At 43.2% G+C, this 25000-nt stretch overlaps 2 protein-coding genes across 2 annotated transcripts; both read left to right on the plus strand.

Annotated features, from left to right (window-relative positions):
* Positions 1-7331: 7331 nt before the first annotated feature.
* obi1 (ORC ubiquitin ligase 1) lies at positions 7332-15509 on the plus strand. The gene is made up of 6 exons (XM_063212626.1): positions 7332-7449; positions 8094-8229; positions 8893-8984; positions 11625-11882; positions 12800-12888; positions 13586-15509. The coding sequence occupies exons 1-6, from the start codon at positions 7378-7380 to the stop codon at positions 14868-14870; spliced, it is 1932 nt and encodes a 643-aa protein (XP_063068696.1). The 5' UTR covers positions 7332-7377; the 3' UTR covers positions 14871-15509.
* Positions 15510-17719: 2210 nt separating this feature from the next.
* On the plus strand, positions 17720-19287 carry pou4f1 (POU class 4 homeobox 1). Its single transcript, XM_063212627.1, has 2 exons — positions 17720-17842; positions 18282-19287. Exons 1-2 carry the CDS (start codon positions 17720-17722, stop codon positions 19257-19259), a joined length of 1101 nt encoding a protein of 366 aa, XP_063068697.1. The 3' UTR covers positions 19260-19287.
* Positions 19288-25000: the final 5713 nt, after the last annotated feature.

Here is a 25000-nt window from a genome sequence, read left to right on the forward strand (position 1 = left end):
AATCATTTTTTGTGTGATATATGTGCACCGCTCTCATACAGTTGCAGAGACTCCCTGCCTTTCGCTCTCTGCATCACTTTCTCGCTCATTTTCCTCTCCTCTCTCCATCTCTCTCTGTGTGCCTCACTCCTTTCTCTTTCTCTCCTATCCACACACACACAGGCACATCTCTCTCTCTCTCTCTCTCTCTCTCTCTCTCTCTCTCTCTCTCTCTCTCTCTCTCTCTCTCTCTCTCTCTGAATAGATTGGCCCAGTGCCTGTGTGCAGATAGCTCAACACAGCTGTGCTAAAGATCCTGGGTACAAGAGGTGCAGATGGAGGGAGGGAGGGCAGGTTTGGTTTGGAGGGGGGGTGTTATATTACCATACCGCCACCACCACCACCACCACCACCACTCTCTCTCTGTCTCTCTCTCTCTCTCTCTCTCTCTCTCTCTCTCTCTCTCTCTCTCTCTCTCTCTCTCTCTCCCTCCCTCTTTCCCTCTGTGTTGTCTCTCTATCATTCCCTTCATCCTGCATTTCCAAAGCCCCCCCCTCTCTGTCCCAGGAGGTCTGGTTGGAGATAGGGGCTAGGAGACAGGAGTCATATGAGCCACTTCAGAGCTGAAGGGCCCCCTCTGCTCTCTGCCCTGGTGGAAAGGATTGGAGGTCACTGGCAGTAGCCTCGCGACGCCATCCTATGTACTCCACCACTCCGTAACGAGACATTTTCAAATAAAGAGGTCAAATACTACGTTCTGTATGGCATACTGTACGTTTAGAATGCTTCAAATTCTTCAATCAAACTCAAGTTTGTTTTCATTAATCACAGTCTTGAGATTAAATGGGGGATGGCGTAAAGAGACTGAAATTATCATTGTTGATCATAGATCGATTTCAATGGTAGTTACGGCCATGGTCACTGGTTTAGCTTGGGAATACTGTCTGTAAAAAGCAGAGTATGTGTGTGAGTGAAGACAGTGAGTGAAGACCAAGAGTCAGACAGAAAGTGAGTCAAGACTGTATTAAATACTATTTGTGACACTGTATATTTGACCAAAAAACAACATTTGCGGTACAGCTAAGATAAGGTGTGTGTGTGTGTGTGTGTGTGTGTGTGTGTGTGTGTGTGTGTGTGTGTGTGTGTGTGTGTGTGTGTGTGTGTGTGTGTGTGTGTGTGTGTGTGTGTTTCCGTCTCTGTCTCTGTGTGTACGTGTGCGCACATACTACATGTGACGTGTGTGTGTGTGTGTGTGTGTGTGTGTGTGTGTTTGATGACATCATGCTGGGTGGGGAGCACATGGCTTCATGTGAGCCCCATAAACAAACTGTCACCCAGCTGATTGCGTTCATTAGGGCCCTGTGTTTGGGACAACCCTTCACACGAGAAAACGTAAGACTCACAGTAAAAACACAGAAGAGACACGGAGAATGGGATGGAGGACAAAAAAAGTAAGGAGGACATAAATAAATAAAATCGTGGATGAGGGCACAATCCAAGAGCGGATCTTCATTGGCTTTATTCATTTCTTTCCATGAAGGGAAAAGAAAACAAATGGCTGAACAGAGTCCCTTTGCAAAGTTTAAATTTATATTGATAGTAGGGCTGTAACGATACACTCAACTCATGATTCGGTTTGTATCACGATTCATGACCTACGGTTCAATACACCCCTCGATTTTACATTTGCCAACATTACAATCTTTATGATTCAAAGGTAGAATAGGTTACAAATGATTTGAAAAAGTTTCTATATAATAATAATGATGCTTGGAAGCACTATCACTTCATATCATGTGGTTGTTTTCTGGGTAGATGGGTATCAAAACATTAAAAGGACGTATCACGATACTGCCTCTTTGTATCACGATACAGAATTCCGACTCTGTGTATTACGATTTCTCGGTTCGATACAATATCGTTACAGACCTAGTTGATAGTGTGCTAACTTAGATTATCTTTCTTACATGTTCCTTGGACGGATTCTGATTTTAATCGATATATATTTTGCTTTATCTGAATTGCAGGCACATTATGCTCACAAATGTTCAGTTAAAGGGGGATCTGAGGTGTATAGGAACACAAAATACCTGAATTTAAATTGCAGAAAAAAAATTAATGAATAAAAACAGCATAACTAAACCCAATAAATGACTGTGTTTAGTAACTTTATATTGACTGATTTATGTAACACTGGAGGGGGAGGAAGATGGAGAGATACATAGAGATTGGGAAAGAAAGAATGAAGGAAAGAAAGAAAGAAGGAAAGAAAGAATGACAGAAAGAAAGATGATGAAGAGAAAGAAAGTCTTTGCAGTGAAAGGGCACCATAGGGGGACACCAGGCACCTGCTCCCCCAGTCCAAACCAAGACCTGTGGAGCGAGGAGAGCGAAGAGAAGAGAGACTGGAGCTATATGGAGATGGATCCCATCTCCCATCGTTAGGGAGATCCCCTCGTCACCATGGCGCTCTCCTCAGCACCACGGAGAGCACCGGCGGGGTTGCCACTAATCAATTCACTCAACCTGCGGGAAGCTGAACCAGGATGCCTGCACCACCCCGAGAGGTGTATAATCCCCCTTTTTAACACACACACACACACGCACACACACACGCACACACACACAGACAGACACACACACACACACACACACACACACACACACACACACACACACACACACACACACACACACACACACACACACACACACACACACACACACACAATTGTGTAGATCCTTTCTTTGTACCAGACGCAGGAGCAATATGTGTGAGGTAACTGTGTGTGTGTGTGTGTGTGTGTGTGTGTGTGTGTGTGTGTGTGTGTGTCTGTGTGTTTGTGTGTGGGCTGTGTGTGTTTGTGTTTGTGTGTCACTGTGTCTGTTTCAGTGGGACCCACTTGAGGATACCAGGCATGGGAAGAAGGGTGGCTAGATGAGATGGCGAGGAGAGGATGTGAGAGATGGGGGGGGGGAGGAGAGATGAAGTGAGGGAGCGGAACTGAGGGAGCGAGTGAACAGGTAGGAAGAAGAGGGAGGGAGCTATGAAGGCAGGCGAGGAAGTGCTAATTAACGTAAGCGTTTGTCGGTGATTAAGCTTTAAGCGGAAAAGGTCAGCGGATCGGTGGAAGCGAGGGGGCCCCGCGCTGGCCTGCTCTCAGGGCAGTCTAAACCTTTCCAGCCCAAATGGTAAAGGCGCTATTCGGGGATGCAAAAGGGGGAGCGGGATGGCCCTTCCTACGCCCCCATGACCCGCTCCATCCCCCACCAACCCCCCCTCACCCTTACTGAATGGGCCGTCGTCTTGCCACCCTCCGCCCGGTCCGACATGGCCCGCCTCTAGTCAAACCTGGCGTCCATGCCATTTAGGAGATGACAAATAAGGGCCCATACAAGATCAATAGGGGCCGGAGTATGAGCGAGCCGTGATTAATTGACTGTCACCAATTAATGACTGAAGTGAGCGCAAAAAATGGGCTAGACGGACGGAATATATTCTACTGGAATATGATGCAAGGCAAAAAGCCAGACAATGTCTTTTAATGCTACAGACAGACAAGACCTGCCCACCACCTTCCCTCACCACCACCCCCAACAGACACACACACACACACACATGCACGCACACACACGCACACACACACACACACACACACACACACACACACACACACACACACACACACACACACACACACACACACAGTTTAGTACTTTTATTTGGATCACCACACAGGGAAGGATTACAGATCCAAGCATTAATGGAAATATTCTGCAGATTGGCAAGTATGATGAAATCAGAATAATAAGTCCATTAGTCTCTATGGATAGATGTGACATCTCCGTCTCCAACACACACACACACACACACACAGACACACATGCACACACACATGCACACACGCACACACAAACACACCATAAGAGCACAACATAGCAATTTATAAATAGTAGAGTATAAATCTGTTGAACTGGCAGCAAGAGCTTTGTTTATTCGTGTTAAATATGCTTAGATATAAAAACTAACTTGCCAATTTCTTTATGAGAAATGTTATCCATACGTTGACTCCATGTTAGGAGCACCTGTGCCAGTGGTGGAAGAGGAAGGGAGTTCTAAAGACCACTTCATAACACAGATGTATTCATCATACTGAACGTGTTTACTCAAGGGACTTTTGTGGCTGATTAAATTTAGCTATTTCATTTTACTATAATTGTAACGGCATCATTTTCCATAGGCCTAGGCTACTCCAACAATAACAGGCATAGAATGGAGGGTGAATTGGGGGGGGGGCTTTCTTAAGAATCTTGCTTGTTCCTTAGTATTTCTGAGGAAAACAGTAGGCCTATGTTTTTCTTTTGCCTGAAACAGCCAATGCATGAGAAATATAAAATTCAGCAAGGGCTATTCTCGCCCAGCTTGTGCTCCAGTGCTGTGCAGTTGCTGAAGTATTAGAAGCTGATGTGCTTTTGTTGGGGCTTGGAGTCTGACCCGAGGCGCACAAACAGGCATGCTGAGGGGAATGACTCGCAGCTAATAAGAGGAGTGTAGTGGAAGTCCTATCGGGCGGCTTGATGCAATCAATGTACAAGATTGTTTTGCGGCAGTTCAATCCTAATTGTGTTAGCGCGCGATGCGGTCTGCTTGCTTGCTACAAATGCCTGTCTACAAGATAGGTTATGGAAAGCCATTTAATTTTGCAATGATTGCGCAGTGAGTTATTGCCGTTGGACATAGCCTACGTCTCGTGTATAAATAGTAGCCAATATTTTATGTCAACTTTCCACACCAGAGCCCATGTTTCTTTTGATAAAAAGTCGAAATATAATTGTTGGTGTTTTTTGCTTGGATTTGAACCAATTACAGTATTTTAAGTAAATGTTGTTGGCCTAGACTCGAGAAGTCACGAACAGAGAACACACATTCATTTGCGCGTGTTTTAATTCAGCCATTAGGTTTCATCCTCGCGGCTTTCCGTACTTATCTTTCATTGGGAGGCGTTGCTGTCTTTGTTGTGGAGGGATTTTTCATTCGGTAGTGTCAGAGCTATAGAGAAAGAGTTGGATCATCCTTTGATCTTTGCCGACGAGTGGTCACGTGGTTTGCGTAGTCTACGCCCACCGCAGAAGGGTCCTATACACCGGGAGCTGTCAATATATTTCATTGAGCGAGAGCGTCCTTTTACGGTAATTATATCAGATTATACCCCCCCCAAAAAAACGAGTTCGGTTTGTTTTTTGTAGGCCATTTTATGGCCTTCATTGTCATGTAAAAATATTGTAGTGTCAATACCGTAATACTGTAATATCATTGCAGTTACACTTTTGGAGGGAAACGTCATCTTAGCTAGGAAGCTCCATTACTTACCATTGAGATGCTAATTGTCCGTAGCCCTTGATAATGTCTATTTGTTTTGGATTCAGCAGATTTACAGTAGGATATTTTAATGGATAAAATACTTCCAATACATAAAAAAATAAACACACACACGCATATATATATAAACACAGCATGTCCCAGTTGTAGGCCTACAGTAATATAACATTACTGTTAATTTCGGCCTTTATGATGCTAGTCATCATCAGACCTGCCAAACCACTCAATGCAGGATGCAAATGAACATGAACATGATGCAATGAACATGAAGTAAATAACCCACAGCTGTACAACCTGTGCTTGGTTCAATGGTTCAATCTTTTATTTGAAAGAAAAATTACTCCAAATAATAATAATTATATTGGTATAGAAACATAAACAACCCAAACAAAATAACTATGAATAAAACGGCATGTCTGTGTACATGACAAGACGTGTGTGTGTGTGTGTGTGTGTGTGTGTGTGTGTGTGTGTGTGTGTGTGTGTGTGTGTTCGTGAAATCAATAATGCATGAAGAATTGGAATTCACTGGAACTGGAAACATGCTGGAACTTCCAATGCATTGAAAGCATCAACCTATGACCAGAGTGGAGCAGACAGGAGAAAAAAAAGAGAGAGAGATTTATTTAAATACATGGCATGGGTGTTGGTGCTGAAAGGGATTGATTTGAATATTTCAGAAAAGACTGATTTGCTGGGATATTCACACATAACCATCTCTGGGGTTAACAAAGAATGGTAAGGGGGGAAAAAGGGTGAGCAGAGATTCTGTGGGCAAAAAATGTCTTGTTGATGGCAGAGGTCAGAGGAGAATAGCCAGACTGGTTGGAGCTGATACAAAGGCAACATTAAGTCAAATAACAACTCTGTACAACAAAATATGACAGCTCTCAACTGCATATTTATGCGTATTTGCCTGTGATGTGAACAAAAATATTTTGCTAAGCGTAGAGAAGAAAATGTTCGTTTATCAAAATACCCAGGTATGTATAAACAGCACTTTACCCTGATCATCACGAGCTCACAGCTTCAGCACACCATCTGCTTTAAAATAGCTATAGAATCTAGATTCGAACAGAAAAATGACAAAATGAACATCAGCATTTCAATGCCTCGCAGTTCATTGTGAATCTAGCTATCGTAACGATACACGAGTAATGTAAGCTTAATGTCAGCATAACAAATGAGCAGGTAACATCACCATTGTATACTACCCAAAAACAACAAACATCCTCGGAGACTGTACTTATGATAGCCTGTGTCGACACACGACACAATAGACACTCAATGGCACAAAAATCCCAAATTCTACTTAAGTAATACCTGAAGCCATGAACATCAGCATTTGAATGCCTCGTAGTCCATTACTGGATCTAATTAGTTAGCACAAAAGATCTCCGTGCATCAACTAGTATAACTTTGTTGACATTAGCCTTCAGCTAGCTTAGAAACATTAGCTATAAATGACCGTAAGCAAATAGCTCTGAAATCAAACATAACGACTGTATGGATATTGACAGAAGACAACAGGACGGTATCTTATAAAATATGCGACATATGTGACATGTCATCGTTTAAAATATAGATTGAAAGGTAGCATTGATGTTTTGCGAACACGTCAAAATCCAAAGTTGAACCAAGCGCCGTGCTGAAAACGCTACCACACAATTAACGGGTTTTCACATTACCATTGTGATTTTATATTACCCAAACTGGAAAAATTACATCCTCAGAGACTGTACTTGTGATAGCTTACGCTGACACAGACAGACAACTTTGATTAATCTCCCTATTATATCAACTTACCTGGGAAGTGGTCGACACGCCAACGACACTCAATGGCGTCCCCGTTGCTGCACAGGACCCTTTGAGCAAAATGAAGTGACGGCGAAACCCCGGATGTAGAGCAGCCATGCTCGTCCGCGGCCGTCAACGGCTTCAGGACAACTCTTTCTCTACGGCTCTGGGTAGTGTTGCAACTTTGCGTTCAGTGCCTGGTCGTGGTGGATTAGAATATAATGGCACAGACTTGTCAAAACGTTACCATCTCCTTAACACTGCCAATGTCTTGCCAGATTTGCCTCGGAAAGGTAACACACTTGTGCGCGGCGACACAACTCTGCACAAAGAGACATGAATACATCCAAACCGTTAGCCAGCTAATATATGGTAGCTAGTTGTGCACGACAGTCATGTTGATGCATTGACTGTGCAATCAAAACCCAAGTTATGTTGTAGTTTTATAAATTTTAATAGTAAAGGGGGTATTCAATAACCACCTGCAAAATTCGACAGGCACTCTATTCCGTCTGCTTTTTGTGCAGGACGTAAACAAACTTGAGTTATGTACAAGCCCCAAAGTCACAACATGTGGCGTCCAGTGTTGCATGACTTGGCAACTAACAGAAACAATGTATCAACAATGTCACACTTTTGGCGGAAGTATACAAATAGATACATTGTATGGTTCTAGACCTAGTAACTAGAGCCTGTACTCAGGCACCATGCAGGGTAGGCGACTCCATTTAAGGAGAACATTCATGAACACGGTTGTTTAACGCTTATAACTATCATAGCTGCACAGGTTATAATGTCAAGAAAGCTACCCAGGAGGAGAAATTAACGTTTTTGTTATGAATAACATGAATAATCCAGTCATAAGTTTATTGAGTGTTGTATTTGAAGTGGAAAACCCCCCCTGACATTAGCTTTAATATCATGATATTCAATACAGGTTCGACAGCCGGTGATCTGCTGTAACCACCATGTCTTTTGCTCCCTGTGCATGGAAGTGTGGCTGAGCAAGTCAAGTCAGTGCCCTACCTGTAGAGTTCCCATCACCCCGGATAACCCCTGCAAAGAGATCATAGGTGAGCCTCATCAGACATAAACTGTAGACTTGCTGAGTGCTCATACATCTGTACATTATATGCGTATAACCTGACATACATTTTCACTGTGTGTGAAGACTGTCACTTTTGGAGAATATAAAACATGCTATGGCATAATCATGTAATGTGTAATTTCATGTGAAATCAGACACGTTTGCCTCTTTTCCACTGCCGGTTTTCTGGTAGGCCTACAGCTCAACACAGGTGGCCGAGTTGCGCTGTGTGGAGCTGTAGGCCTACCAGAAAACCGGCAGTGGAACAGAGGCATTGAGGCCCAACTGACACAGATGTTATTTAAAACTAGTGTGACTTTATAGTTGCAAATGAAAGCCCCAGAACGGCATTTGACACCAGGATATAGAGACTAAGAAAGGTTTAATTATGAGGGTAGGATACTATACATTCATCCATGATCATGTCAGTCAATTTGTCACCCAGAGATGTTTTGTTGTATTTATCAAGACTCACATCTTATATTTTACCAGTCAGTCATTACATTTTATCAAAATCATAATAATGTAATCATACAAAAGAATACATGAGCGACTACAGATGTTTGACCAGAGTTGTCAAATGTTAGCAAACTGTTCGTCATTTGTCATTTAGTGTGCTCTGATCTGTGTGTTTTCTCGGGGTCCACAGGGGCGACGAATGAGGGTGACGATCCCCAAAGCCCGAGTCTGAAGAGGCGCTTGAGGAAGACCAGGGGAGAGTTGCTGCTCAAGGAGTATGAGGTGCATCATGGATATAGACATTTCTTTTTTTAAGGGACATTTTTGCCTTTATTTTGATAGGACAGTATGAGCGGCGACAGGAAGTAAGGGGGGGCGTGGGGGTGTCAGCAAATGACCCAGGCCTGAATCGAACCAGGGTCGCCGGTGTAGTAACAGTGTCCTACTGTTAGGTCACGGCAGGGCCATATACTGTAGACAGACTTTATACGGGCAGCCATGGTCTAATACAGGGTTGTCAAACTCAAATTGACCGAGGGCCAACATCAAAATCTAGAAAGTGCATGCACTCAATACTGCATGTGTACAAATTGCATATGAGTGTGAGCTGTTTCATTGAACTGGGCCAACTCATATTCCTGTGACTCACCAAATGTCATGTTCAAGTCTTGTTACGCTATACAATAATGGTGTATGTTGGCCAAATGTAATTCACATTTGAAATGATCTCGCTGGCCAAATAAAATGACTCCGTGGGCTAGATTTGGCCCCCGGGCTTGAGTTTGACATCCCTAGTCTAATGGTTAGGGAGTTGGTTGAGAGATCAGACGGTAGCATGTTCAAATCCCACCTTAAAATACGTGTAGGTAATGGCTGAAACATCATTGAGCAAGGTACCTAACCTCACGTTGCTTCAGGTAGTGTAACCAATATCCTGTAGTAAAGAAATTGCTTTGGAGAAACTTCAGCAAAGTGTAATGCAATTCAGTAATGTACTTGTTTAATTCATTAATATTTAAAGGACTAAGAGAGAGATCATACAGTATGTCTATCTATGCGATTGTCTGGCTTCCCATTACATTCAGTTTCATTCGCAAACAAAGCTGATGGATGTCATGATGGCTGAAATAATCTGTGAGACAGCAAACTATATTGAACATTTGTTAGTAGATACCCATGTATGTTGTAATTTTTTTCTTGAGTTGATTTGATGACTTATCAAATCACCTTTAGAAAAAACAATGAAAGGTTTAATATTTAACATAAAGGTATTCTATCTATTGTCAACATAATCCTCTATTACAGTATATCACGGAGAAATATAGTGATGGGATACAGAGTTTTGTAAAAGGGGAATTCCTCTTTAATGACAAACTTAAAGTTCACTAGCCAGGGAATAAAAAAGCTCAGTTGCATTTCATATTCAAGTGCTGTGTGAGAGTACTGTGCTCAATATTGGCATATCTTCCAGAGGACGGTGTAAAAAAACCTGAGTACAGCATGGCAACATTGCAAATCAATTTCAGAAACTTTCAACATGTTAGCACTCTGTGTACATACAGTTCAATATCTGGGAAAACTCTAACAGGCACCGGCACGGTTCATTTTGAGTTCACAATGAAAGTAGCGGACTGGCACAGTATCTACAGTAAGTACAAAGTATCATAAAATAAAGACGTGTGTAGTGTTGTAATTAATCTGTGTAAAGGCATGTACAGTTTATTATGCATAACAATTAGAAATTTAACATTGTTGTAGTATGAGCTTCATTATAGCGCTTCTATGTTTGCAGAAATCACTTTAAATTAACAGTATTAAAAGAGGAGAACATTAAAAGACAGAAGAGTTAATTATTCATCCCGAAAGGGCATCTGTTCCAGAAACAACCTGAGTTCCATGTTTTGTCTCATTAAAAAATTATAAATGTCACGCCACAAACTTTATGAACCCCTAACACACTGCTTTTCATGTTGTTTGCATTGAACAAGAGGAACAATGAAACTACAGTAAATGGAGGCTTTAATTGGACACATACACAAAATGCCCTGTAATTTCTCTCGTCCTTTAGGGCATAGGGTTTTCAGGATTACTTTTATCGCATCACATATCATAAAGAATAGCAATATAAACTTAACCCTGCAGATATTCTCAGGGCTTGAAGTATTCAGGCGCAGTGCCTTATTTCAGTCTTGACAAAGTTTGTTTACAAGAATAAAATATAGCCATTAGGTAATTTTCTAATTTCAAAAGGTGTTAAAGGTTCAGACTTGAGAATTTCTTCAACTATCAGGTCTGCAAAACTACAGGGGTAACAACTTTAGTTTATAAAAGTAGAAAAGTACAGTAGTTGCAGCCAGGTTGCCAGATCATCTGTTAAGAGATACCCTGGGACTCGATCATGTGATGATCGTGTGACCTTTCCACTGGTACTCTACTCTGCTGGTGCCAAGGCAGCCTCTCTCTGCCTCTCTCTCTGATCTGACTGATGCACTGGACTCACACTGCTCGATTCGTCTCCAGGGCTGTTTCGGGGTATATTTGGGAGCCCTAGGCAAACAGGGACTTGGGGGCCCTTACCCTGTTCTTCTCCTCTCCAAACTAGTAAGGAGGGGGCCATCTCGAGGTGATATTTTAATAGTACTAGAACTATTTGGGAATTGAATTTAGGGAGGTACTGCCATACTCACAAAGTTCGTATTACTGTCATTTGAATACAAGTAAATAATTAGCCATTACCAGAGGGGCTCCCTTTCAACTGAGGGCCCTTGGCTATTGCCTAGTTTGGGTGTCCGGCTATGACGGGCCTGCCCGTCTCCTCTCCTGTCCTTTTCCTCCGCTGCCAGCGCTGGTATTGGGCATGCCCGGCACAGCATGGTGCTCGGCGTGCCAACGGGGTGCTTTGCTCTCCTCTCCTCTCCTCAGGATGAAATCGAGAGGCTGGAGCAGGAAAACGAGGAGCTGCGAAACAGAAACCGGGCGGCTGAGACGCAACTCGAAACGCTGCTGGAGCCCGGCGCGGCCGTATCGGTGTCGCGCACCCAGGAGGAGGAGGAAGAGGATGACGATGGGGAACAGCGGAGGGGACTTGACCCCAGCCAGATGCAAGAGTGGGCAGCCAAACTGAGGGCCGCCACTGACCTCTACGACAAGGTCAAGCAGGACCTGGAGAAGCTCAGAGAGGTGAGGTCACAGTCACATGGTCTGGTCACATGGTCATGACTCAATGGCAACCAGGAGCTCTGTCTGTAAGAGAAAGATGGAAACATGCCGTTACTTTCTGTGTTTAAACTTCAACACATTTAAACATGTTTGAAACTAAGACTTGTAGTACTATAAAACATTTAAATGATACTTTTATTGCTAATTGTTCACTGAAGCCACCGTTGTGTTTGACTGGTCTGAAAGTTTTGGGTACAGTAGGTGAACGTATCAACACTCAGACCACCATCATTTTCTTGACCTGTGTGACTTTCTGTTTGAAATTGTAAACAACACATTGGGGAAGGAAACAAATGAATTTAGTCTAGAATTGCTGTGGTTGCCTATCTTAAAAAGCATTACTGCTAAGCCTGCTGGCAAAGAGCTTTCATTAAAAGGTTTAAGAGGTTTCATTTCGGCCCGTTTTCACACAACTCTCAAGGTTTTGACGTAGTAGGAGCATTAGGTCAAACCCATTGTAGCACCCAATCAACGTAAATAGTTTTGGAGGATGACCAACAAGTGCAGTGGGAACACATAAAACAAGAAAATGAAAAAGAAGTTTTGAATGGCCTGGGAGTGTACTCTGAGGTAAATGTTGTGTGCAGACCTTGGAAAATCACTATAGACACATAGTCAGGGTTTTTGCCTCGAATCATTCCACCTTTTATTTGCCGTTTAAAAATGTGGGCAGACTTTATCAGCTCTCTCTCCCATGCAGTGCGGTAAAGTTTGGCCGTGGATGCCGGGCAAGGAATGTTTTTCTTCTATTGGCGTTATGTCTCTGAAGGTGCTGAATCAAGGAAAGTGGACTCTGTGAATTTAGTGAAAGTGCATCCCCCACACCCTGTCTCTCACTCTCTTTCCACTCTCACTCTCTCTATCTTTCTGTCCTGAAGGCAAACAAAACCTTGCGAGCCCAGAACGTGGACCTTGTCCAGGAGAATATGCGCTTGAAGGCCGAGGTGGAGAACCGTTCTCCTCGAAAGTGAGTAGTGGCATTCTGAGGCAAACTAGCCGTCAAATAATGCTTATCTTTCCTCCATTGCATTTCATGTTTAGCAATATTGTATAGAAGGGACATTGTGAAGACTGATGGTTTAGTGTTTTCAATATAAACAACAGCGACACCGTACCACCTTGACCTGGTCCTCTGAAAAGGGGAAAGGCTTTGTGTTGTGAATGTAATGTAATGTAAGTTGTTTCAGCAAAACATTTATACTTTTAGGGGTATTCATTTCATATTTCTCATGAAACCGCACATGTCTGACATCGGCCAGCTCTTCACCACATTTACTAATGAAAATTCTGCAAGAGACCCTAACCTTTCATTCCTATAGTCGTTTGTTCTGACATACGCTAAAACTTGTCTGTGTTTTCATTAGAGCTGTAACGTTACACTCAACTCACGATTCGGTTCGTGTCACGATTTTTGACCTAGGTTTCAATACATCCCACGTTTTTTAAAATGTATCTTTTTGATGATCGTATAATGTAAAAAAGGTTAAAGATAATGATATTAATGATATCACATTTCATGTGGTTATTTTCTGGCGTTAACCGAACGTTGGGCGTATCATGATACTTGCCCTCTTGTATCACGATGCAGTATTGTGACTGCGCATCACGATTTCTAGATTCGATACAATACTGTTACAGCCCTAGTTTGCCTGTGTGTTTCTCAGGTACGGCCGGTACACAGTGGCAGCCATGGAGGCGAAGCTGCAACAGCACGAGCGAGACGTGGCCCACCTGAAGAGGGCTCTGGAGCGGAGCGACCAGTACATCGAGGAGCTGACGGCCCAGAGGGACAGCCTGCAGGCCAACCCTGGCACAAACGCTGCCACCGGGCGAGGAGATTCACGCTTGGCCAATCCCAGTGCCAAAGCTGCCACTGGGTCCACAGAGAGTGCCCACTCTGATGGTAGGGAGGAGAGCACGGCAGGTTGCGCGGCGGAGAGCTTCCTGCCTGGTGATGCTAGGGAGAGCACTCCGGGTGGCACGCCGGTTATGGGAGATCGCATCGCCACCATGAGAAGGAGCCTGAGCGAGATGGAGGAGGCCAGCGTGCGCACCGACCTGGTGGATGGGATGCCGTCGGGTTTCCATAGCAACCAAGGCCTCCTGTTGACCACCTCTGAGAGGCTTCTGGACAATGACTCCACCACCACTCCTCATAAGCTGAGTGGAGAGGTGGGAGCTGCCAGCGTTTTTATGTCCTCCATTGGCTTGTCTAGCCCGACCACACCCTCCACGGCTATTCGCAGCCTCAGTCTGAGAAGCCCATTGGTGCAGAGCGAGGGGAGGGTGGGCCGCGGGTGTGGTCAAGGTCAAGGTCAAGGTCGTGGGCCTCTCTCGTACCTGCGTAGGTTGAGTTTCGATGGCTGCGGTCCAAGTGCAACTCCCACATCCTCCGAGCAACAAAAACCATCCTCCAAAAACAACTCGCGAGAAATGCCATGGTTGACTGCCCTGTGTTTTAAGGGAACGACCAGCACGAACACCAGCACCAGCACCACCACTGCTGCAGATTCTCCAGACGTCGGCCGTTGTATTGGAGATCCACAAGCAAGTGGCTCCAGCGAAGCCTACATGGACGCAGCTTACCAGGAGAAGATGAGCGAGTTGGACTCTTTGATTTCTGATGGTGAAGGACCAAGTGGCTCGAGTTCTATTAGCACCAGAGATTGCGAGCCGGGCACGTCAGAGCAAACTGACACCCCTGGAAGTCAAGGCAGCTCAGTGCTGGGGTTTGAGGATGGACAGGATGAGGGCAAACCGAGAAAGATCTCTGCTGGGATGAGATCGTCGTCTTTATCTTCATCATCATCGTCGTCGCTATCGTCTTTGTCATCCTCAGCCTCGTCTTCGTCATTGCTGGCAGCCCAGGTGGTTGTCCAGGTGACCAAACGTGGTCGTCCAAGTGGCCCACTGACCTCCAGTCCCTCAAAACTGTCCAGGCGTACCTGAGTGTCTTTCCTCTTTTGATAGTCATTTATGCGGAATGGTCAGCTGATGAGAAATCCATAATCAACTGTTTTTTTTTTAAAGATTTTAAAATTATACCCACTAAGAATGACTGTCATCATCATTGTTGTTATTGTCTTCCTTTTTGTCAGTGATGGCTATCTATATGACCATATGTGGTGTCCCTTGTTCCCCACTGATCTTCAGTCCAATCTAACCAACTATTTTGATTTACTCTTGTGGTGACTGTTGAATGACTGTGTTCAAAAAGACACTGGTTTAAAACATTTGAGTGTCATGGCCAGTAACGGCATCGTATTTGAGGTCTGGCCTGAGCCTGTCTGCCCTCAAAGTATTTTTCTTAGCATAGAAAGATATTTTCAGATATAGGATGGTCAAGTGAGGATCAGGATTTCTACATTTCTTCGACTTACGTGAAATGCCCAATGGATGTGTTAAGTCGAAATGCCAAGTGTATGAAGACCATTTTCACACATTATTTGAGTATTGATATCCATTGTATGCAATGTTTTTGATATTTTATGTCTAAATAGCTTTTTTGTAGAACTTGCAGATGTTTTGTACTCAGTCTTTGACAACTCATTTTTATATAAAAAAATAATAAAAGAATTTAATACTAAACTTCAATCTGTAATGGGTATTTCAACTTTACCTTAACATTTTAGAATAACACGTTGGCTTTTAACTACTACTTACGTTACTCAGTGTCTGTGTCTCTTAGAACAAGTTGATAAAAATTAGGTATTTCCATTTTGACGGCTATTTGAAGACTATAGATTATATTGCACAGTGTAATGATCAGCTTTCATAATATTTTAGAATGGCATTTGGCGTCATTTCACATAAATCAATTATTTTTCGATGCGCATTATTTATTTTTAGGTACACCTAACTGGAGATGTCTTAATTAGGATTTTACCCTCTACCTGCAATCTTGGTAACACGTGCGTTACCGTGCCAACCCACCAACCTCGCGTCACGGTATTAAAGTGATCCATTGGCACGTGCGTCTTAATGGTGGAGGAGACTTGTCGACTGAAACAAATTGGTCTTTTACGCCGCCGTCATTAAGCCGTGATCATCGCCTGATGAGCACTAAACAAATTGATTTAATATCCACCGTAACCTTGTACACAGTCTTTAAAGAAATTAATACATCCAAATGAATGAACGCTTCATTTGTTCAAACGCACCACGGTTAGCCAATTAAAAATTCATGCAGTGATTAGAGGTTTGTGAAATATACATGATATCGTTAAATTTGCATACTAAATCAAGGCATTGTGCCGTGTTGCACAACAACCTCTGTGAGGAAAGGTCTTCGCGGTGTCTTGCCTTGGCATCAATGTCAATATTTTCTCTTGAGCTTTGGCGATGACATGACGGCCTTTTGAAGTCTGCCCTGAGCATGGAAAGAACACATTTTCTTCTGGTAGCCCCTTAATTGCTGGACAGGCCCGCGGGCAAACGGCATTTTGCATAGGCTACTCGGGATGGGGAGCTTTTGAAGTCATTTCTAGTTTACATGGCAAAGAGGGTAAGGTTGCCCCGCGTCTCAAAAGTCATGGCAGACTTGTAAATGTTGCTGTGGACCTCTATGGCACACAGACAAACACACACTGATACACAATTCCCCGGGGGTTTCTTTGGACGCAACTGGCCGGTCAAGAATAATAGGCCTACTGTAGCCTATATGGTGTGTCAGTACATCCAGATATTTTGCCATCAAAGCATTTATATATTTATTTTAATCTGCCGTAAAGTTTGGTCAGTTATGATGCATGCAGGACAGCTTGCCCTTTCTTTCACTGTCAGTCACTACACAAGAACTATTTAAAGTGCATTATAATCTAGTGTAATTTAATTTCCTTGTTTGCATTTCCCCTGTTAAAGTCTGAATCGGAGTATTCGTTTAAATAGGGCCTAAAACATAAATGCAGAGAGAGTCCTCTCTAAAATCAATCTGAATTATGTGCGCAATACTCCAATTCTTGGAGTAGAAAAGACTGTTACTGTTAAATGAAAGTGGCAATATCACACTCAATAAAAACATATTAGGCCCTAGACTATATCGAACTGTTCTTAAATTTCGTTTGCAATGTTATTGATTATGTAAAATATAAAAATGACTAGCGACTTTAATTAGTAATGCTATTTCTCTTGTTCAACAGAATAAAATGAACAAACAAACAAACAAACCATTTTAGTAGAAAAACAAACACAAAAACGGAGTAAAAAAAAAATACAGTGAAATTGCATTTTCAGCAGCCCAATTCTGATTATCGATTTTTATCCCAGTAAAATACGCATGCGTGGTTGATCCACAGGTGTAGAGCCCCCCTTTTGCCTTTTGCATATTGGTATTGGTCCGGGCCGGTGGGAAGAAGAGGCTCGGACAGGAGAAAAGGAGCTCAGAGCAGGCAGAGGAGAGGAGTGGGAAGAAGGAGAGGCGAGAGTCACTTGCGCTCCAAGCAGGCCCGTTATCTGTCAGGCTGCACCGTTCCATGTCTCGCGAGAGAAGGCGCTCTCGCTTGACGAGATCTGAGGGGCTCAGGTGTTAGAGCACTTCTCATCCCTCGCGCTGCCGAGCGGCAGACAGACACGCGCGACCAAGAGACTGCAGGCATCTCCGCTGCGTCTCGTGGGCTGGAAGCTGCGCATCATTATCACCAGATACACACTCTGATACACTCTCGCACACACACTGAAAGGGGATTTGTTTATTCGACTTGTTTTCTTCGCCGACAGTTCTTTGCTGTTGTTGTTTTCTTCCCTTGACTCTCGGGCACTTTATTTATTTGATTTTTGTGGAAGAAGAGAGGCTCGCAAAGATGATGTCCATGAACAGCAAACAGCCACATTTCGCCATGCATCCGAGCTTACCGGAGCCCAAGTATACGACCCTGCATTCCAGCTCGGAAGCGATCCGAAGAGCATGTCTCCAAACTCCACAGGTAAAGAGCACCCTAAAAAACTTCTTTCGCTGTCCCTCTCCGGTAGACGAGGCGCGTGGAAGCTGCACAACGCTGCGAGGCACATTCTGCCAAGCCGCGCGCTTAATGTTTTTTTCATGTATTCCACGGCAATCATCTGAAACGCCTGTGATCTTCTTTGAAAGTCATGCTCAGTGAAGGCTCCGACTTCACCCTTTTTTGTATTAATTTTTATGACTGGAAGCTTCTAAAAGGAATATTCTCTATGTGTTATGTGTTGACAGTATTCCCTAGCTGACATATCCATTTATTCCTCTGTTTTTTCCCTTCCTTCTCAACCTCCTTTTCTCTCTACCCTCTCCTCGCCTCTGTGTATGTGCCTGCCTGCCTCTCTCTGCTGTTGCCTCTCTGTCTTTCTTTCTCGCTCTGCCCTTCTCCCCTGCTGTCTCCTGGCTTACAGCTGCAGAGCAACATATTCGCAAGTCTGGATGAGACTCTGTTGGCCCGCGCCGAAGCTCTGGCGGCCGTGGACATCGCCGTGTCTCAGGCCAAGACTCACCCCTTCAAGCCGGACGCGACCTACCACACCATGAACAGCGTGCCATGCTCGTCTACCTCCACCGTGCCACTGGCCCACCACCATCATCACCACCACCACCATCCTCACCAGAACCTGGAACCGCAGGACCTCATGGACCACATCACCTCCTCGTCGCTCAGCCTCATGTCGTCGCACGACGGGGCCGGAGGCGGCGGTGGTGGCGGCGGCGGGGGACTGATCTCCACCTCGGCTCATCCACATCCACACTCACACATGCACGGCTTGAGCCACCTCTCTCACCAGGCTGCTATGAACATGAATTCGCCCCTGACGCACCATGGGCTCTTACCGGGACACCACGGCGGCGGTCAGGGCGCACCGGGACTGACAAACAACGGACTGCCCTCCATCAGTGACTCGGACACAGACCCAAGGGAGCTGGAGGCGTTCGCGGAGCGTTTCAAGCAGAGGCGGATCAAGCTAGGGGTGACACAGGCGGACGTGGGTGGTGCCCTCGCTAACCTGAAAATTCCCGGTGTGGGCTCGCTTAGCCAAAGTACCATTTGCCGTTTCGAGTCGTTAACTTTGTCGCATAACAACATGATCGCGCTCAAGCCTATTCTTCAGGCGTGGCTGGAGGAGGCCGAGGGTGCCCAGAGGGAGAAAATGAACAAGCCCGAACTTTTCAATGGGAGCGAAAAGAAGCGAAAGCGGACGTCGATAGCAGCGCCAGAGAAACGGTCTTTGGAAGCTTACTTTGCCGTACAGCCCCGGCCATCATCTGAGAAGATAGCGGCCATAGCAGAAAAGTTGGACCTGAAAAAGAACGTTGTGCGGGTATGGTTTTGCAACCAAAGACAAAAACAAAAGCGGTTGAAATTTTCGGCGGCCCACTGATGGACCCTGGCGTTGTATTTGGACTGAATTTGGGGACCAAGGAACATACACACAAACATCGTTTTCGGTCTGCTTTTGACACGGGATATTTTCAAAGCGGTGTGGCTACAGACAAATATGATTCTTACACGGTTTTGTGTAGTTTGATAATCCCACCGATTTATTTTCACAAAACTGGTGAATGTGAAGTATGCAAACGACAGGTAATCTAGATCAACTCCTTTCACAGTTGCTCTGATGTTACACAACCACTCCTACAGAATCTCTGCCTTTTGGAAGGAAAAAAACATTGCGGTACTGAAGTCAAGCTTTACTTTTATCACGTTACTTTTTTCCAGTAACACTTATTTTAAATGATCAAAACAGCCATGGAAGGATTACCTCATTGTTTAGCGCTATGTTGTTTTACTGATTTGTGTATTTATTTATCTATTTATTTACCTAAATACTTGTGTATTTATTTATCTGTTTGTTAAAACATCCGGAAGCTACTAACTTTGGTTATGTCCAAAAAGCAGTCTCCTTATTATCAGTCTTATCCAGTTATCAACGAGTTGTATTTCGTGTTCCCAACGTCTGTAATCACTGCAGAAAATGGAATGGAGGAAAGGCACGGCGTAAGAGCTGGAATTGAGTCCCCTTCTAGGTCTGAAGGGAATCTGATGTTGGCCATCACCACACGTGTTTATTTTGAATTTGCACTGAAATTTGCTGTTGTTTAGATTGGTTAGATTATATTCCAATGATATTTTGTGTATATACAAATGATAACACTTGTTCACAGAACTTATAAGGCGAGTCAATTTATTTCTTTTCATCCGAGAAAAAAGACGTTTCAGTATTTTGTTGTCATTGGCATTTGTTGCCCAACGAAAATGGCCAATGATGGAATTCTTAAACACACGCATGACTCAGACAGTATACTTTACATTCAGATGAGAAAATGTATTCTGGAAGATCAAAAAAGAGAATCTTTATTTCTTTTGTATATTTTGGTTTGCAGTGCAAACATTCTATGCATTTACAAGAAAGCACTACATAGAGTATCTACTGGTAGGCCTTTGTGGATGGTGTAAAATCACTGTTAAATGCCTGTTTTTCACACATTGACACAACGTTGTTTGTCGTGTTAATTGTTAAAAGAAGAAGAAGAAAAAAGACTTAAGAAAAAAAGTTTGTGTAAGTAATAATTTATTTTGTGCACACGTATGTTTACAACAAGGCCACTTTGTGTGTCACACTTTCATACCTGTGCACCATCCGTCCGTGGAGCCGTCTCCCCTGTTGTCCTCTCCTTCAGTTTTGCATACACATCACTCCATCATCTGTTCATCATTCTGTAAGCCAAATCCAAGCAGAGGGGTCGGAGTTCCTAGCGATCTTCTAAATAAATGAACGAAAGAGAAAAAAACCAAGCTGTCTCTTCTGCTTTCACTTTGTGGAAACAACAACAACATTATTATTATTATTATTATTATTATTATTATTATTATTATTAGTATTAGTATTATTATTATAATTATTATTAATGGAAGGACCTGTAATGAGAGTCATGAGCACATCCAAAACATGTAACCAGATGCACTGTAGATGACACATAGCCTTACATGCTGGTTAGCAGTGGGCCTGTTACACTGACCCCTAATGGGGGGCCCAGAAGGAAGGCACGATTATAACACACTGCAGTCCAACGAGAAAAAAGAGGCTCTTAGATACACACAGAGTGACTTGTTATAGACTGATTTCTTTCTTTCTTTCTTTCTTTCTTTCTTTCTTTCTTTCTTTCTTTCTTTCTTTCTTTCAAACTACATTTCCCAAACACAGGCTAAGGACTGTGAAATCTCTAGTTGGAAGCTGATGTAGCAACAGCAGCAACAGCTAAGTGAAGTTGGAAATAAAAACGGATGGACTATGGATTAGCCTACATATAGGGCAGGAGAAAGGAAAGTTGCTTAAGAATAATTTAATATTGACCCTGCCTAATAGGCTACTTCAACATTAACAATTAACTGCGTTATTGTCATGCGTATTATTATTATTATTATTATTATTATTATTATTATTATTACCAGGCCTATGTAGGCTAATACTATTCAGACTGCTTAGTATGATACCTTTTGATATTTTGTTACAGTATCCCAAAGCCCAAAGCTGCTCTCAGCTATTAATTTTTAATTTGATTCAGTGTTGTCTGCTGAATCCTCTGTGTAGGCTGCGCCTCAGACGTTATACTGTAGTGTACAGCCACAATAACACGCAGGCAAACTCCAATCACATTTAGGCTAATTGATAAAGCCTACAATAGGAGAGCAGGAATTAATACTTAATAGTAGCTTGATTATGGAAGCATAATGGTCTTTTATCAGATTTGGAAATAAGCACGAGCAGGTTTTTTCCAAAAATATGTTGTAGCCTGTAGGAATAGCCTAGACCTGATGTAAATGTGCGTAAAATAGGATGAGTTTGGCCAAACAGGTTATGTACCCTGTATATGGGTCCTAGATAAGCCCAATTAGCTAGTCCATTGGCCTAGTAGGTTATGATATGAAAAAGACGGAAAACAAAATAATAATAATAATAATAATAATAATAATAATAATAATAATAAGCCTAATAAAATCTTAAATGTGAAAACTGTTCCTAATACACGGGATGTGTGGGCCTAGTTATTCAGTTCGTTTTTAATCTGCGTAGGCTACTTCACTGGTTGCTAAATTGAAATACCCTTGATTCGGTTTATTAAATAATTCATGTTCTGAGATCTGGAAAATTAATAAACGGAATACAACAAGACACTAATTAAAATCAAGAGTAATTATTGTCTGTTGTCTAATGGGAGGTGGCCTTATGATGCTAATTTTGCACCAGAGCAGCATTTTCCAAACAAATGAACTACAAATTGAAAGATCAACGTATGCAGGTAGGCAAGTGTTCTCTTTGTGGACTTGACATCATTTATATTTTATGTATGAATCGTCTGACGGTATTTCTGTGACCGTAGCCCAGATATCAGATTCCGTTTGGGGTACTTCGGCAAGCCTTCTCCTCTAAACCCAAACATAGTGAAAGAAAAGCGTTATAAATAGTCTGGCAAAGCCCAACCCAGCACGACCCAAATACTTGGCTATACTTCCAAATAATATGAGAGATGAACTACCAGTGGAACCGGAAGTTTGAGAGGAGAGTGTTTTTTTTTTTTTTAACTTAGCCTGACTGAAGTGCCAATAAACATTTAATGAAACGGGAGAGTCGGTCGTCTCCAAACAGTGTCAAAGGAAGTGAATAGTAACGTTGGAGGAGCGTGCGCTGACACGCGCGCACACACACGAGCACAGAGATGACATGAAGAAAAAAAACATTTCAATATAAATGTTTGTTTACTCTCATTGACCAACGACTGAAAAAAACCACCAAACGCCTGTTACTGGAGGATACGTTGCGAGGGGCCTTGCGCTTTCCGCCTTTAAAAAACGAAATGTTAAATGCAGGTGATGCAATATTAATCGCGCTTTGCTGATATAAAATGCAATATTTTCAGACAGCTATCGGGGTTTTCATGGAGGCGGCTGATGAGAGCGGTCGCTGCTGTAGAGCCAGGAAAAAGATACGCATTTATTGGTCCTGTTTGGCTTTTGGCTACAGTGCGGAGCATTGGCGTGAGTAAGGAGATATATTTTTTCATTTAGGGAGAAGTATTGCTCGTCGGGTTTGGGGGGCAGGATAGTCGCTACTCTGAGAGAGGGAGAATGTCGCCTGGTGTCTGCATTCGAACAGTTACTCTTTTGTTTTGCAGAACTGATCTGCTTAAAGTTGGTTTTCGATTTATTAGCCGCGCAGAAAATAAATGTGAACTCTCCAGCGGGAAACTCAGTGGCGCGTGTGGAACTAACATTGTGGAACTTTGTTACGCGTGAGATGCTTGTGTGTGAGAGTGTGTGACAGAGCGTGTACTCGTCTGTGTGTATTGCTAAGCAAATCACACAGGATTCACAAGCTGATTCGTCTGTTGTTCTCTAAAGGTCAAATTACCTTAGCTGCATTTGTCATATTAGACGCGCAGATGTAGTTACGCAATGATTATAAACAATAAACAGTAGCCTAATTCTGATCCCTTGTGAATTTCTTCGCGCGTGTTTACGGGGTTCAGATAATTTTGCCTACATCCGATAAGGTACATGCTTAATAGGATTTAAATCCATTATTTCAGTGTTTAACTGGCCACGAATTTCATTTCACAGACGAAGCTACAGGAAGAGCCGCTGGGAATTAGCAGATGGAATTTGAAAAATAACGCTGCCTTCTTTAGATTTTTTTTAAATCCTATTTTTTAGTATAGAGCTTTATCCTCTTATTTTCCAGGAAAAAAAAACTAAGGGTAAACCAGGAAATGACAGCACTCCGTTGAAAACTATTGCAAGTGGAGGCTGCGCTTTTAGCTGCTGTATTTCAGCACCATGAACAGCTCCCTTGCAAATTTAGGACTAATGCATTATTGAAAGGCTATATCAAACAGCTCTAGGGTGCTGTCTTTCTGCGCCGGGGCTCAAGATGAAGTCCGACTGTCTGACTGCACAAAAGCTTCTAATATGTTAATGGCCGTAGGGGATGCCGCAGGTACCGTTCCCAGCTGCTTGCGCGCGCCATATGTCAGCCGGTTTGCCACATGGATCTATTAATCAAGAAATATTTCATCAGCTCGCGCCAACAACATCCCATTCGCAAAGTTCAAACAGCGCTAAACATTTCTGTAAAAATGTGGGCCAGAATCAAATGGTTATTAACATGCTTTATTTTGTAAGAAAACGTGCTAAATTGAGGCTGAAAATGGCGGGGATATATTTCAAATGTGACACGTGGATTCAACGGCCTTTGTGCTCTGTGTATGTTTTTTTCCCTTTCGGGGAAGTGCAAGGTTAGCATTTACTGTGTGGACAAGTGTGCACCAATCAAAAGCCATGAACCAATTCGACATTTACGTGTTAGCACCAGCTATGTACCACATACGTCACCTCCCCAAATTCTTTTCATGCCAACATCTGTCTTAGCAGGGGCACGAGTCGACGTTACAGTGTCACATGGCTGCTTTTCGTTTCCAAAGATACGTGATGGGTGTGTTTCTCTGAAAATTACTATGCGAAATCTGTTTTTTTACCTTGTTGCTGCCAGTCCACTATTGCACTATGCCTGGAGGACTGTCGTTGCTTTCCTCTCACTGGCCTACTCTTCTTCCCATCTTTTTTTTCACCTGTCCTTCAGACGAAGCAGTCGAAGTGATTTTGGGACTGGGTGTGTCAGGCCTCTTTGCTCTCTCTCTCTCTCTCTCTCTCTCTCTCTCTCTCTCTCTCTCTCTCTCTCTCTCTCTCTCTCTCGACGTGTGAAGTTAGCCCTGGCCTCATAACTTGGCAGCTTTAGGGGCTATAGTCAGACGGGAGCGTAGGCCTAATTAATCTAGCCACTGGATGTAAATAAAGCCAAATTGGTTCTCTGACAGATGAGGTAATGTCGCACTGTGTCAAAGGCGTGAAATAATGATTTCCACACCAAGCAGGGGAAAGTCGTATTTAAAAGTAGAACAGGAAATAAATAAATAAATAAATAAATAAATAAATATAGGCTGACTTGTTCCACCACCTGCCCATTGTCTATAGAAAATATATATAGGCCTATACAACCTGGCGTTTAGACGCGTGCGTCACCTGCCCAATCGCTGAGCGGTAATTAAAAAAAGGCCCATAATTAAA

The sequence above is a fragment of the Engraulis encrasicolus genome, chromosome 12 (genome assembly GCF_034702125.1).
Source record: "Engraulis encrasicolus isolate BLACKSEA-1 chromosome 12, IST_EnEncr_1.0, whole genome shotgun sequence".
Classification (NCBI taxonomy): Eukaryota; Metazoa; Chordata; class Actinopteri; order Clupeiformes; family Engraulidae; genus Engraulis; species Engraulis encrasicolus.

Excerpts from the sequence above, each read along its gene's own strand:
- pou4f1 (XM_063212627.1), top strand. The coding sequence starts at position 17,720 with ATGATGTCCATGAACAGCAAACAGCCACATTTCGCCATGCATCCGAGC. Across the intron at positions 17,843-18,281 it reads CATGTCTCCAAACTCCACAG|CTGCAGAGCAACATATTCGC; the intron begins GTAAAGAGCACC and ends CCTGGCTTACAG.
- obi1 (XM_063212626.1), top strand. The coding sequence starts at position 7,378 with ATGGCACAGACTTGTCAAAACGTTACCATCTCCTTAACACTGCCAATG. Across the intron at positions 8,230-8,892 it reads CCCCTGCAAAGAGATCATAG|GGGCGACGAATGAGGGTGAC; the intron begins GTGAGCCTCATC and ends CGGGGTCCACAG. Across the intron at positions 12,889-13,585 it reads GAGAACCGTTCTCCTCGAAA|GTACGGCCGGTACACAGTGG; the intron begins GTGAGTAGTGGC and ends TGTGTTTCTCAG.